The sequence below is a fragment of the Mustelus asterias genome, chromosome 7, assembly GCF_964213995.1.
Source record: "Mustelus asterias chromosome 7, sMusAst1.hap1.1, whole genome shotgun sequence".
Lineage (NCBI taxonomy): Eukaryota > Metazoa > Chordata > Chondrichthyes > Carcharhiniformes > Triakidae > Mustelus > Mustelus asterias.
Window position 1 is genome coordinate 96,824,149 of NC_135807.1, and position 15,569 is coordinate 96,839,717.

The following is a 15,569-nucleotide window of genomic DNA, read 5'->3' on the forward strand; positions in this document are numbered from 1 at the left end:
CCTTCTGACGGACAGGACATATTGAGGTAGGGTAATTGATGAATCTGGGACATTGGTTCTAAGATACAATTCATGGAGTATGATGATGTCAGGCGTTTCTTGACTGCTTTCCCAAATTCAACTCAAGTCCCCATATGTACCTGAGGAGGAGTTTTCAAGGTCGACTGGGTTGAGTGTGCCCATTGTCGTTTCCAGTGCTGAGGTTGGTGCCAGTGGTCTGTTAGGTTTCATTCTCATTTGACTTTTCTGCAGTGGCTTGCTAGGTCAGTTCAGACAGCAGTTAAGTGCCAAGAATACTGCTGTGGGTCTGGAGTTATATATAGGCCAGACCAGCTTAGGATGGCCGATTTCCATTTCTAAAGGGCATCTAGATGAGTTTTATGACAATCCGATAGTTTTGTGATCATCATTGCTGAGACCAGATTTTTATTCTATATTTATTAAATTTAAATTCCCTCAGCTGTCATGGTGCGAATAGGACTGATGTTTCTAGAGCATTAATCCGTGCCTCTGGATTAGTTGCTAATCAACTACTATCGTAAATCAATTTGAACTCCAAATAAAGCTTTTATATATTTTATCAATAAACAAGTGTGAAGCATAACAAACTACCATAGAAACCATATACTAACATACAAACATGAATATTACTTTGTATCATCCTGTGGTATTGTCCTTTAGCAACCAAATAAATAATGTTTATCTGACTTTGAAATATTCTGCTGAACTCCGTGCATCTTCAATTTGTATTCTGTATCAGTGGAAAGATAGAATAGCCATCAACAGAATAATTATTCAGAAGGGATTTTCTGATTTTAATTACAGTTTGCAATATTGCAATGGATTTAGATTAATGAACTGGCAGAGAAAAAAATCTAGTATCTCCAATAGAGTGCGCACTCTCGGATGTGACTGCAATAACGACACATTCTGCTGAAAAAGCACTATGTACAGACGTAATACTGCTCATACAGATTTAGAATCGCACTAATATGAAAGATATGGTTCATCCTTTACAATATACAGATGGTTAGAACATATGGACAGTTCAAAAGGAATCACATTTGCCATTACATTAGAATTTTATTAAATATGGAAAGGGAGGGATCATGTCAATTTAGTGTGTAATGGATCTACCACTGAACTATTAGCCTCATTGAACTTAATAAGAACGAATTGCTGGTGGAACTGTGGAACAGTCTTTTTCATCCAACGTTGTGTCAATTACAGGTCTGTATTCCAATGTCACCTGGAATTTAAAACAAAGATTTTAATAAATGCTCAGAACAGAAACATGTTTAGTGCCCTGTTCCTTGCCTCGACCATCCCTCTACTTCACTTCAAGCAGCAATTTCCAAGGATTGGAGGCTCCCTAAGGAGCTTCCAATCTTTTGTGTGTGGAGAATGATCCACAGGTATGGAAATACTCAACCGAACACCCAACCCCTTTAAAAAATATCAAAAGATATTAATTCATAAAGTGGCAGTAAGTGACTGAAATTTGAGAGTCCTATCCAGACTGGAGTGTGACGACTAGGGGATTTTCACAGTAACTTCATTGCAGTGTTAGCCTACTTGTGACACTAATAAATAAACTTTAAAACATAAACCCGATGACCGCCCCAGCAGCTGGTCACAGAAACTTCAGTTTAAAAACTTATGTTCCACAACTAATGGGATAACTGCATGAAAGCTGACTCAATGGGAGTTAATTTAGTGCATTCATGCTTCACATTTACTTTTCACCTCTCATCATAAGCACATGCTCCTCATTAACGTATTAAAGAAACCCCATGTGGAGTCTAATTAGAAACACTGTATTTCAGATACACCATTTTAATCAGACTTTCTGCTGCATACAAGCTCTCGCACAGTAAGCCTCCAGCTAAGTGGTAGCGTTCCTGCCTGTGTCAGCAGATGCAAGGTTCGAACCGCTCTGCAGATGAACCTGACAAGCAGAGGCCAGAGTTCCGGCTCTGCATTCTGGTTTGACATCCAACGGGTACTCGTGTCTGGTTCAGGGTATTTTTCATCCCCTTGCTCATTGTATGGGTCATGTGAGCCTGTAAAACCCTCCCACCACGTGGGACTTAGCACTTAGTTGACTAATATGAAGATGGTCATGGTCATGGAAGGAGCGTTCACATTGTAGCTTGCCAGGCAGTTAACCAACCTGCAAATCCCTGTATTCTATCATGCAAAGTCCCATCATATAGAACTGCTCACTGTTTTCTGACCATTAATGTTAATGATAGAAAGTCATGGTAGAACACCTGTAACTTCCTATTTTGTTTATGCAAGTGAGGACTCAGTCAAAGAAGCCTTTGTAATATTGATATTTTGAAACTAAAAGTTCGTAACTACAAAAAAACATGCTTTATAGAGGTGCATCAGTGCTCTCAGGTAAGAAGAGCATTCAAAGAATTCTACTCATGCAAATTATCTTCCATTTGCTGCAGTCAATAATTCTCACCTTGCCAGTCTTGGGATCCACATATGAGAGTGTGTGCTTTCTCCAATGTTCATTGAATGATTTCTTCTCTTGGCCTTGCAATGGTTTTGAAAAGTCATATTCATCAATTCTCACCTAAAATGAGAACAGAAATTAGAAAGAGAAAAAAGTACTGCACATTTCAGACCAAAGCCCAGAGAAACATCCTCAATTATGTGCTTTACAAATGAGGCCATAAACCATCTTCCCTTTCTGTTGGGACTTGAAAGATCCCGTAAGCGCTATTCAAAAACAAGCAGTGGCATTCTCTCTCATATTCTAACCAATAGTTACCCATCAACATCTGTGGAGAGAAACAGCGTTAATGTTTTGGATCCAAAGGGTTAACTTTGTTTCTCTCCACAGATGTTGCCAGACCTTGTCATGACTGTGCTGCTATTTGTGGAACTTTGCTGTGTGCAAATTGGTTGCCACATTTCCTACATTAACCAGGGAATATATTTCACAATGCCATCGCCGGTTGTAAAGCACTTTAAGATACCCTAAAATCATGGAAAACATTACCTAAATGCAAGTTCCATATTTCCCCCTTTCCCACTACCTGGTTGCAGACACTTTAGATTAACTTTATTTATTAGTTTCACAAGTAGTCTTACATCACAATGACTGATCTTCTGAGTGCACAGTGCAGCTAATGAGCCTCCCTTACCAGGACACACATTGAGGTATCACAGACAATACTGCCCACAAATTTCCAGTGATTAATTTGAAAAGGGTGTAAAATCAGAAGGAGCGTTCATACCATTTTCCAGCATACGCTCCCAGGAAGGTGATGGTCTACGTTAGCAGCCTACATTCTGAAAAATTGGCCGTCTATAACAAACAGCCAGTATTATTTTAAAATAAGTTCACTAAAACAATCCCACTGCTATTTGAAAATATGCTTTCTAAAACAGACCCCCACAAGTATTTGAAAAACACTAAAACAGACCCCTACAGTTTTTGAAAAGCTACCAAAACCAGAGAGGTACATCCTTGCTCCCAGAAACAAAAGTAAACATAATTAGGAGGACTAAGATGCTTTTAATAGTTAGAAATTGGCCCTCAGTTTGCAATCTCCTTCTCCTATTAAAGTGGCGCCTTTCACCTCACTCCTTACTGCAACTTTTGTTTGAAATGATTCTGAATGTGTTTTTTTTCTCTAGGTAGTGAGTTGCACTGGAGCAAAGTTCCGTTACTATGAACCACCCACAGTATCTGCCCCAAGTGAACAACCATCATTTGTGAGCCTGGATCATGCTGGCAGACTGTATGACTGGATGGCAGGAGATGAAGCACAACATTGAAGTAAAATTCTGTTTAAAAGCATTCACATGGTTAGGGAAAATAAAATTCTATTTATAGGTTAGAAATTCTTCAGGTAACTTGTAATGTTGTGCAGGATTAAAAGAGAAAAATACTTGTATTTATATAGCACCTTTCACAACCTCAGAACGTTCCAAAGCACTTTATAGACCAATGAAGTTCTTTACAAAGTGCGGTCACGACAGAAAAATGCAGCAGCCTATTAACATGCACAGGCATAAATAGCCAGATAATCAGTTTTATAACAAAAGCAAAATACTGCAAATAATGGAAATCTGAAATAAAAACAGAAAATGCTTGATAAACTCAGCAGGTCCAGCAGCTTCTGTGGGGAGAAACAAAGTTTAAGGTTTTGGATCTGAAACATTAATGCCATTTCACTCCACACTTGCTGCCAGATCTGCTCAGTTTATCCAACATTTTCTGTTTTAATCAGTTTTAAAACTGGCTTATTGTACACAGATATCAGCTTTCTCAGCTGCCAAATGCAATCTGCTTCCAAGCGAAGTCCCAATCTTAACTGAAAAACCAAGAGGACCAAGTAAAGGCCAGTTAGCTTCTTACACAAAGGGAAAGAAAATTCATAGAAGGGTTAACTCAGTCCACTCTTAAAGCAATAGCCAGAGTGAATCACTTGCAGAGGAGGGTGCATGTTGCAAGTTGTAGTCATATGGCAAACATGGCACAGGAATTAGAAAAAATGTGTGGGGAGCCAAGGGGAGAAATTCTAACAGTTAGTTAGAGTATACAATAGATGCAGAGTTCCCAGGAATACTTAGATTATGAGGGAATATTTTTACTGTCTGTGGTCGCTGACAAGATATTCAATAGAATTACATTCAGCTTCAGCACAGAAACCACCTTTTCGGTCCAATTGATCTATGCCAGCATTATGTTCCATAAGAGTCTCCTCTTATTTACTTCATCTAACTATCAGCAGAACCTCTATTTCTTTTTCTTTCATGTACTTATCTAGTTTGCCCTTTATATGTATCTATGCAATTCAACCCAACTACTCCACCTGGCAGCAACTCTCAGAATCTAACCAACCTTTGAGTACAGAAGTTTCTCCTGAAATCCCTATTGGATTTGTTAGTGAATATCTTATTTTTATAGCCCTTACTTTTGGATTTCTCTCACAGATAGAACATTTTCTTTATGTTCATTAAATCCTTTCATAATTTTAAAGACCTCTATGGGGTTACTACCTCAGCTTTCTCTATTTTCTTTTAGAAAAAGACTCCTGACCTGTTCAGTCTTTCCTGATGATTGTAACTTTGAGAGTCCTGGCATCATCCTTAGTTCTTTTATAATATGAAGACCAGAACTCTCTGTAATCTTCTAAGTGTGGTCCAATCAAGGTTAACATAGCTTTTCAATTCTATTCCTCTAGAAATGAATGTTTGCATTTTTATGGCCGTGCTAACCTATATTGATACTTTTAATGATTTATGAATCTGTACCCCAGATCACTTTGTACCTCTATCCGATTTAATTTCCAAGGATCATGCAGTCTCCTTATTCTACGTTCCAAAATGCATACCCCACAATATCTATATTCAAATTCATTTTCCATTTACATGTCCATTCTGTACGTTTGTTGACAGTCTAATATTTTGTCAGTCTTCCTCAGTATTCCCTATATCCCTAATTTGTTATCCACAAATTTTGAAATTACACTACTGACTCCAGACTGCAAATCATCTATGCAAATGGTGAACAACAGTGGTTCCAGCACTGAAGCCTGTGAAACACCACCACCACCTTATGTAAATCTGAATAACAGACATTAACCCTACTTCGTGGTCTGTTTTGCAGTCAGTTTGCTATCCATTCGGCTACTTGCTTCTTGATTATATTCTCTGATCTTACCCAAGGTCATGATTATGATCTTATTGAAAGTTTTTTGGAATGCCAAAAATACTAGAGGCATTAGCCCTACTCTTTCAGATATTCCTTCAACTAAATCAATAAATTGATTAAGCATAAACTTCCATTTTGGAACCTGTGCTGATTATCATTTTCAGTTTCTAGATGATTTACATTGCATTTTTGCATAAAGATTTCATTATCTTTCCTACCATCAATATCAAGCTAACTGGTCTGTTGTTCCCCAGACTTGCTCTATCTCCCTTTTTAAACTACAGGAATAATGTGAACTGTCAACCAGTTCTCAAATTCTCTCCGTTTTAATTTGCACAGATGCAATCCATTTGGACTTAAATTTATTAAACTTGAGAGAATAAAATTCCATTAATTATCTCTGCCTTTCCTTCACACTTTAACGTTTTTTCTAAATCTCAGGTCTTACCCACCCTGATTAAATCATTAGTAATTAATGAGGGAAGTCATTATTCACTATTTCTGACATTTTACTGTCATTACATAAGTAATAGGAGGAGTAGACCATTTGGCCCCTCAAACCTACTTTGCCATTCATTGAAATCAGGTTGATCTGATTGTGGTCTTAACCCTATTTTCCTGCCTCTCCCCTTGGCTCCCATGTTGATCAAACTGAACAGATTTAATGATATAGCATCCACTGCTCTCAGATAGAGAATTCCAAAGATTGACTCCTCCCAGAAGAAATTCCTCCTCGTCTCCATCTTAAATGGGAAACCCCTTATTCTGAAACCTTGCTCTCTAGAACCAGATTCCACATGAGTGGAAACATTCACTCAGCATCTACCTTCTCAAGCCCCCTCAGAATCTTGTATGTTTCAATAAGGTCACCTCTCATTCTTCTAAACTCCAACGAATATAGGCCCAAACTCTTCTGTATCCCTCAGCAGCCTTATCCCTACTCTTTTTGCTATTTGTGTTAAAATATTTTGCTCTCCTTGATAATTTGTGTTCCTAATTGTATTTTTGATTTATTTCCTAACCCCTTCATATTCCTTTTTATTATCTATTTATTGCCTTTTCCTTTAGTTTTTTTTTGTCCTTTTCGCTTTACTTAGCCACGGTTTCATTATTGATTAGCTTGTTCTTGTTTTCAAAGTGGAAAAAAATTCTCCTGAACTCTCGATCACATTTTAAAATATTTCTGACTGCTGCTCTATTTTTGTGTTTGCCAATATTTTTTTCCAGTTCACCTTCCCTAATTTTATTCTCATTCCCTTTTTTTCCCCCCCAGTCATTTACTTTGGTCTTTATCTTATGCCTTTCTCAATCATTATCTTAAATGTAATTATGGTGTGATCGATCTTATCTAGATTCTCTTTGTTCACTTCTCTCAACTGCTCTGGTTTATTTCCTATTATTTGATCCAACAGTTCTCTTTAGGGCTTTTTACGTAGTTGGTGAGAAAGGAGTAGTTATTACAATACATAATGTTATTATTGAAACAGCCAAAAACTTTCCCATTATTTTGAGACCATCAAACATTAGATACAGCCTTTGAGCAGGGACCTAGCCAGTTCCATAATTCATGGCAGCTCTATCTCATCAAATCAAAATTCTCTGCACTTGTTCACATCTCTAATCTAAGCTGGAATTTTTGAATTTTGTTTATTCAGCATATCTCTACCAGAAAGCTTTCCTTGACTACTCTACTTTAATACAGTACTTCAATCAGATCCTCCTTTAACCTCATCTCCAGATTTGAACATAACTCTTTTATGCATCTTTTGTCATAGCTCAGCCCCTTTTATCCCAAATTCCATCCTGGTGAATCATTACATAGACTCTAGATGACCAGTGTCCAGTAATGTTATCTGCTCAGAACTTTTAAAACATGGCAAACAGTAAAAAAACACAGCTGTATTATATAACTATCAGTAACTCATTTGCTTGTACAATACTAAAGCTATCTTTGACCAGCCAGTTTGATCACAACACTGTCGTATCACTCAAACCTTGAAATCCTCCCGGGCATGTGCTCCCCTGCTCTCTTTGCGAGCCTCTGCACCATAAATGGTTTGTAGGGCACAAAGCATCAGGTTCTGCAGCTCCAAGGTCTCGATTAGGTCAGAGTTCCAGACAATACCTGAAACAAAAGTGTAGCTCTCATTAAACACCAAGTACTGGTTTAATAAATTTACTGCATATTTGAACAGGACACAAATTTGTTCTCAGGATGTGGGTGTTGCTGATAATGGTACATTTAACAGTTGACCTGGTCAATGGCTTGTTAAACCACTTCAGAGAGAATCAAAAGTCTGCCACACTGTGTGGTCTACAGTCACATGTAGCCAGTCTGGTTCCTTCAAGCTTTAATAACAATCTGGCATCACTCGTGGTCAATTTGTTTTCCTGGTGCCAGCCACAATTTACCAGATTTATTACATGCAATTGCGCAATTTGCCATGGTGGGATTTGAACTTTCAACCTTTGAACTACTAATCCAGTAGCTTAACTGCTACATTACCATGCCAGTTCAAATGTGTATCATTATGTACTATTATTAAAAACAATTGTGATAAGTTTGGAGCTTTTGAGACAGGCGTACACTTTGCTCATTCGAATTAAATACCAGCAACAACACTCGGGAGGCTCAATACCTTCCAGAAGAAAGCAGTCCATTTGATCACTCTCTTCATTATTTAAACATCAACCCGTGACTGCAGTGTGCATTATCTACTTGATGCCCTACAGCAACTCACCGAGATTTCTTTGTCAGTATCTTTCAAACTCAAAATTTCCCACTCAGGACAAGGTCAACAGGTGCATGGGAACACCATCACTTCCAACTCATGCACTATCCCTGTTCCTCCATCATAACTGGGCCCAAACCCTAGAACTCCCTACCTAAAAGCATTGAGGAAACACCGTCATGTACACTGAAGTAGTTCAAGAAGCTGTCCAATCAGCATTATCTCAAGGATTGCTGGGGATGGCCACCCACACCCTAAGAATTTTATTTTTTAAGCTTACTCTATCAATTAAATAAAACAGAAAATGCTGTGCAAAGCTGCAAAACCAGAACACTCAAAATCTGGTCCTGCGTTAACTTTTAGAAGAATGAGTGGGGTTCTTATAGAAACATACAAAATTATGAAGGGAATAAATAAGATAGAAGCAGGGAGATTATTTCCACTGGCGGGTGAAATTAGAACTAGGGGGCATAGCCTCAAAATAAGGCGGAGCAGATTTAGGACTGAGTTGAGGAGGAACTTCTTTACCAAAGGGTTGTGAATCTGTGAAATTCCCTGCCCAATGAAGCAGTTGAGGCTACCTTGTTGAATGTTTTTAAGGCAAAGATAGATAAATTTTTGAACAGCAAAGGAGTTAAGAGTTATGGTGAGTGGGCCGGTAAGTGGAGCTGAGTCCATGAAAAGATCAGCCATGATCTTATTGAATGGCGGAGTGGGCTCGAGGGGCTAGAGGGCCTACTCCTGTTCCTAGTTTTTATGTTTTACAGCACTGAAATGGACACAGAATTCTGTGCACCCTGACCTAGCAGCATCCTTGTAAAATGACTGAGGGAATCTGGAATCAATTTGCTTTACAACAATATGAGAGATATTTTAAAATTTTAATCCCAATATTATATATGCATAAAGTAAAACTCAAATAGATCTACAAATAATTGTTAATATTTAATAACTTGAGGAACAATTTTGAGGGTTTTCTGTTGATGTGGAGGTTTATTAACAGAACGAGTCAATGACAATTGAGGAACAGGAGTGCTATCTCCAGCCCGAATCCACCTGTAGCAAGGATCCTCTGAGAATTAACCCTGGGTGGTTTACAGTTATGCAGACAAATATATGCAATATAACATTCAAATGATAATCACCCATGTGACAATTAAGTGAATTAACATCTACCTCTGTCAAATGTCTTGATGTCATCCAGAGAGCTATACAATTCACTCAACTGCTCACAACCTTCTTTTAGTACAGAGCCTGTACGGAACACAGCTGCGTGACTCTGCATGCACTGTTGAAAATAGGTATTAAAGGAACATTAATCTCCAGTCTCAAGTACAGCCATTGAATGAATAATGTGAATTAGTCACACAAAGTCCCTACTTGTGAATGAGCAGTAAGATTTTATGTAAAGGATATCAATTTAAACAAAAATACTTCTCATTTACACCAGGTCAATTTACATTAAAATGGTACAGATATCCTTTTACTATTGCCTTCACAGCTGAATACGGCATGAACTGGCTTGAGCCAGGGTGCCTAACACTCTGCTTATGATGCCAAACCAATAGAGGTTGAATGCAAACAGTGAATTATACAATACATTTATTAGGAAATCTTTACTTTGGTAATCAGCAAAGTGGATTGAACCAGTTTCAGTGTATGGCTGAGCTGTGAGCCATATCCAACAAACGGAGTGAAATTTCACAATAAAACCATATAGAGCAGAACTGGCCAGCAAAAAGCTGGCAACTTATATAATGTGAAATATTAATTTCTCCCTTCATAGATACTAATTGGGTAGATTTGGAGTTTTCCACTCAGGTTTAAAACAAGCAATTGCAGAGCAACCACCTAGAACAGCAGCACCTAGAGGAGAATGAGAGAGGAGGGCACTGGGACAGACAGTCAGCACCGAGAGGAGAGTATGAGAGGCAGACACTGGGACAGACAGTCAGCACCGAGAGGAGAGTATGAGAGGCAGACACTGGGACAGACAGTCAGCACCGAGAGGAGAGTATGAGAGGCAGACACTGGGACAGACAGTCAGCACCGAGAGGAGAGTATGAGAGGCAGACACTGGGACAGACAGTCAGCAGCACCTAGAGCTGGAGTAGAGGCTGCAAGGGAGAGAGCTGATTGGTAAGTAGTGGGTTAGTTGTTCTTTTTCCAATTCAAAGCTACATTTAGGAAAAGTAAGAGTTCTAACTTTTAAAAAAAAACTTAAGTATTTTTTCTACTTGGAATAATTGTAGCTAAGAGTCTTTTAACTGGGAACTCAGCAGTTTTGCACGGCCGGCAGCATGTGGGAATTCCTAGATGCTCCTTGGAGTCTGGGTGGCTACATCTGCAGGAAATGCCACCAGTTTCACCAACTTAAGAACCAGGTTTCGGAGTCTGTCGTCTGGAGGCACAGAGGTGCATCCGCAAGGCTGAGAGATTCATGGATAGCATGTTTTTAGATGTAGTCGCCCCACTGCTTAAAGTGCAGTCAGAGAGGGAATAGGTGACTATTAGTCAGAGGAACAGGGGCAGGTATGTAGTCAGGAAAGCCCCAGAGTGTATCTCACTCTAGAACCGCTTCTCTGTGTTGGAAAATGGTGAGGGTGACAGTGGGGAGGTGAGCAGTCAGAAGGTATAGTTCACACTGGTATCAATGACATAAGAAGAAAGGGGGATGAGATCCCACAGCAGGAATTTAGGGAGGTAGGTGACAGATTGAAAAGCAGGACCACAACAGTTGTAATCTCTGGGTTACTCCTGGTCATGATGTGGAGATGCCGGCGTTGGACTGGGGTAAGCACAGTAAGAACTGTGCTTACTCCTGGTGTCACATGCAACTGAGTATAGGAATAGGAGGATAGAGTAGCTGAAAACATGGCTGAAGGGATGATGTAGGAGGGACGGCTTTCGTTTCCTGGATCACTGGGTCCGTTTCTGGGGAAGGTGGAATCTATACGTATTTTTTCTATGTTCTATAGCCTATATATAAGCCTAGGTAGGCAGGGACATGACTGGCGCAACTTGTGGGCCGAAGGGCCTGCTTGTGCTGTATTTTTTCTATGTTCTATATAAGTTGGATGGGTTGCACCTGAACAGGAATGGGACCAATATCCTAGTGGAGAGCTTCACTAGCTTATGGGGGGGGGGGGGGGGGGGGGGGGGGTACAGTTAGTCTGGAAGGAAGAGCAAAGATAGACATGCTAAGGCACAAGGGAATGTGGCAAGGCTGGATGGCATTTATTTTAGTGCAAGGAGTCTTATGGGCAAGGCAGATGAGCTGAGGGTGTTAACACATGGGTGTATGATATTATTTGTTATCACAGAGACATGGTTGAGGGAGGGGCAGGACTGACAACTCAATACTGGAATAGGCAGAGTGTGAAAGGCATCGAGGGGCAGAATTCTTAAAAATGCATCCAGGAGAACTTTTAAAGCCAGCACTTAGGAAGCCCTACGAGGAGGCGGTACTTGACCCAATTTTAGGGATTGAAGCCAGGCAGGTGGGAGAAGCGTCAGTGGGGGAGCATTTTGGTGAAAATGACCATAACTCAGTAAGATTTAAGTTGTTATGGATATGACAAAGTTGGGCTGGAAATAAATTGGGGGAAGGCCGGATCTGGCCAAAGTGAACTGGGAGCTGATATTTGTAGGAAAATCCACATCAGGGCAAGTGGCAACTTATGTGTGGAGCCGAAAGACGTGGGTGAGATATTAAGTATTTTGCATCTGTGTTCACTATGGAGAAGGACAATATGAGTATAGAAAGCAGGAAGGGGTCTGTGATACAATTGAACAGATTAGCATTGATAGGGAGGAGGTGTTAGTGATTTTAGTGGGCTTAAAAGTGGATATATCCCCAGGCCCAGATGAGATGTATCCTAGACTGCTGCGTGAGACGACAGAGGAGACTGCAGGAGCTCTGAATTTAATTTTCAAATCCCCTCTGGCCACAGGTGAGGTGCAAGAGGACCGGAGGACAGCTAACATGGTGCCATTATTCAAGAAGGGAAGTTGGAAAAAAACATGGATAATCACAGGCCAGTGGGTCTAACATCAGTGATAGGGAAATTATTGGAAAGGATTCTGAGGGACATAACTAATCTCCACTAGGAGAAGCAGGGATCAATCAAGGATAGTCAGCATGGTTTTGCCAAGGGGAGACCATGCCTTCCAAATTTGATTGAATTTTCCAAGGTGACTAGGTGTGTAGATGTAGTCTACATGCTTTTCACTAAGGCTTTTGACAAGTTCCACATGGGAGGCTGATCAAGGATTAGGAGCCCATGGGATCCAGGGCAATTTGGCAAATTGGATCCAAAATTGGCTTAGGTGGCAGAAGGTGATGGTCGAAAGTTGTTTTTGTGTCTAGAAGCCTGTGTTCAGTGGTGAACACAGTAAGAAGTCTCACAACACCAGGTTAAAGTCCAACAGGTTTATTTGGTAGCAAATACCATAAGCTTTCGGAGCGCTGCTCCTTCGTCAGATGGAGTGGACTTAACCTGGTGTTGTGAGACTTTTTACTGTGTTCACCCCAGTCCAACGCCAGCATCTCCACATCACGACTTCAGTGGTGTACACAGGGATCAGTGCTGGGTCCCTTGCTGTTTGTAGAGTACATTAATGACCTGGACAGGAAAGTGGCGGTATAATCAATAAATTCTCAGATGACACAAAATTTGGTGGTGAGGTACATAGCGAGGAGGAAAGCCTTCGATTACCAGATGATAGAGACGGGCTGGTCAGATGGGCAAAACGGTGGCAATTGGGATTTAACCCTGCAAAGTGAGGTGATGCACACTGAGAGGACTAACAAGGCAAGGGAATACACAATGGAACGGTAGGACTCTAGGAAGTATAGAGGACCAGAGGGACCTTGAGGTGCATATCCAAAGACAGCAGGACAGGTAGATAAGATGGTTAAAAAGGCATATGGGATATTTGCCTTTATTATCTGAGGCAAAGAATACAAAAGCAGGGAAGTTATGATGAAGCAGTATAAAATGCTCATTGGGCTACAGCTAGAGCACTGTGTGCAGTTCTGGTCAACATATTATAGAAAGGATGAGATTGCACTAGAAAGACTGCAGAGCAGATTCACTAGTACGTTACTTGGGCTGCAGTGGTTCGGATATAGAGAGGGGCTGGATATCCTGGGGATGTTCTCCTTAGAGCAGAGAAGGCGGAGGGGAACCTGATCTAAGGTGTATAAAATTATGAAGGACATAGATAGTGTAGATAGGAAGAAACCTTTCCCCTTTGTAGAGGGAGCAATAACCAGGGGGTTTAAAAAGATTTAAGGTAATTGGCAGGAGATTTAGAGGGGATTTGAGGAAATACATCTTCACCCAGAGGGTGGTGGGAATTTGGAACTTAATAGCTTAAAGGGCGGTAGAGGTAGGAACCCTCACATTTAAGAACAATAAGAAGTCTCACCATACCAGGTTAAAGTCCAACAGGTATATTTGGAATCACAAGCTTTTGAAGTGCTGCTCCTTCAGGAACAAGAAAGCTCGCGATTACAAATAAACCTGTTGGACTTTAACCTGGTGTTGTGAGATCTTTTACTGTCCAACACCTGCATCTCCACATCATAACATTTAAGAAGCATTTAGATGAGCATTTGAAACACCAAAATATACAAGGCTATGGACGAAGTGCTGGAAAGTGGGGTTAGAATAGATAGGTGCTTGATGGCTGGCATAAACATGATGGGCCAAAGGGCCTCCTTCTGTGGGATAAAATTCTCTGACTCGAATAGCAACTGTCTATTTTTATCTTCACGTTTGGATGTTGGCTGACATACATGAAAGTCAACAAGGGCCAATAAATGTTTTTATATTTGGACCTTCATCATGTCTATTTGGAAATGTGATCTGTCAGCTTTCACTTATATTTTACATCAGAATAATACTGGTGCTTAAGAGGGTTCAATTCTGAGAGCAGGTTGCATAAACCTGGCTCCTGTTCCTCAGATTAAGAGTTGATCTGATGTGTTTTAAATGATTGAGGGATTCAAAAGGGTTAATATATTGAAAAACTATTTTCTATGGTAGCAGGGTTGAGGGGCTGTGGACTGGGAAGGAGATCAGGAAAGAGAGGACATAACCATAATATTAAGAGCCAGGCTGTTCAGGAGTAAAATCAGGGAACACTTTTTCACACAAAGTTAGTAGAAACCTGGAATACTCTTCCCCAAAAGATTGTGAATGCTGGAACAATTGGAGTTTTCAAGACACTAGGTAGATTTTATTAGGTGAGAATATCAAGTGGTATGAACCCAAGGTTTGTAAAGAGAGTTAAGGTGCAGATCATCCACAATCTAATTGAAAGGCATAGCAGGTTCGAGGGGCTGACTTGCCTATTCCTATGATTTCGGGATCACTTTAGAATAAATCTAGTTGTCTATTTGTAAAGTATGCTAACAAGAAATGTGAAATCAATGTCGAATACTTCGGTTTCATAGTTACATGCAGTAACAGTAATTCAGTTTCAGGCACTCTGTATTCCTTCACTGAAATCCTGAGTTTTAGCCAAATAACTGAGCGATAACTATCACAGTGGCACAGTGGTTAGCACTGCTGCCTCACAGCGCCAGGGTCCCAGGTTCAATTCCAGCCTCAGGTTACTGTCTGTGTGGAGTTTGCACATTCTCCCAGTGTCTGTGCACGTTTCCTCCCACACTCCAAAGATGTACAGGTTAGTTTGATTGGCCATACTAAATTGACCCTCGTGTCAGGGGATTAGCAGGGTAAATATGTGGCGTTACGGGAATAGGGCCTGGGTGGGATTGTGGTCAGTGCAGACTTGATGGGCCGAATGGCCTCCTTCTGCACTGTAGGAGTCTATAACAGGGGTGGCACGGTAGCACAGTGGTTAGCATTGCTGCTTCACAGCTCCAGGGACCTGGGTTCGATTCCCGGCTTGGGTCACTGTCTGTGTGGAGTTTGCACATTCTCCTCATGTCTGCGTGGGTTTCCTCCGGGTGCTCCGGTTTCCTCCCACAGTCCAAAAATGTGCGGGTTAGGTCGATTGGCCATGCTAAAAAATTGCCCCTTAGTGTCCTGAGATGCATAGGTTAGAGGGATTAGTGGGTAAATATGTAGGGATATGGGGGTAGGGCCTGGGTGGCATTGTGGTCGGTGCAGACTCGATGGGCC

At 40.6% G+C, this 15,569-nt stretch overlaps 1 protein-coding gene across 1 annotated transcript in view; it reads right to left on the reverse strand.

Moving 5' to 3' along the window:
- Nucleotides 1–554: 554 nt before the first annotated feature.
- Nucleotides 555–15,569, reverse strand: part of sdha (succinate dehydrogenase complex, subunit A, flavoprotein (Fp)) — a 48,297-nt gene continuing 33,282 nt past the window's right edge. The window contains exons 12-15 of the mRNA XM_078216535.1: nucleotides 9,589–9,700; nucleotides 7,675–7,805; nucleotides 2,474–2,587; nucleotides 555–1,249 (exon numbers count right to left, since the gene is read on the reverse strand). Coding sequence (XP_078072661.1) covers nucleotides 1,163–1,249; nucleotides 2,474–2,587; nucleotides 7,675–7,805; nucleotides 9,589–9,700 — 444 coding nt within the window. The 3' untranslated portion in view covers nucleotides 555–1,162. The remainder of the gene's footprint in view (nucleotides 1,250–2,473; nucleotides 2,588–7,674; nucleotides 7,806–9,588; nucleotides 9,701–15,569) is intronic.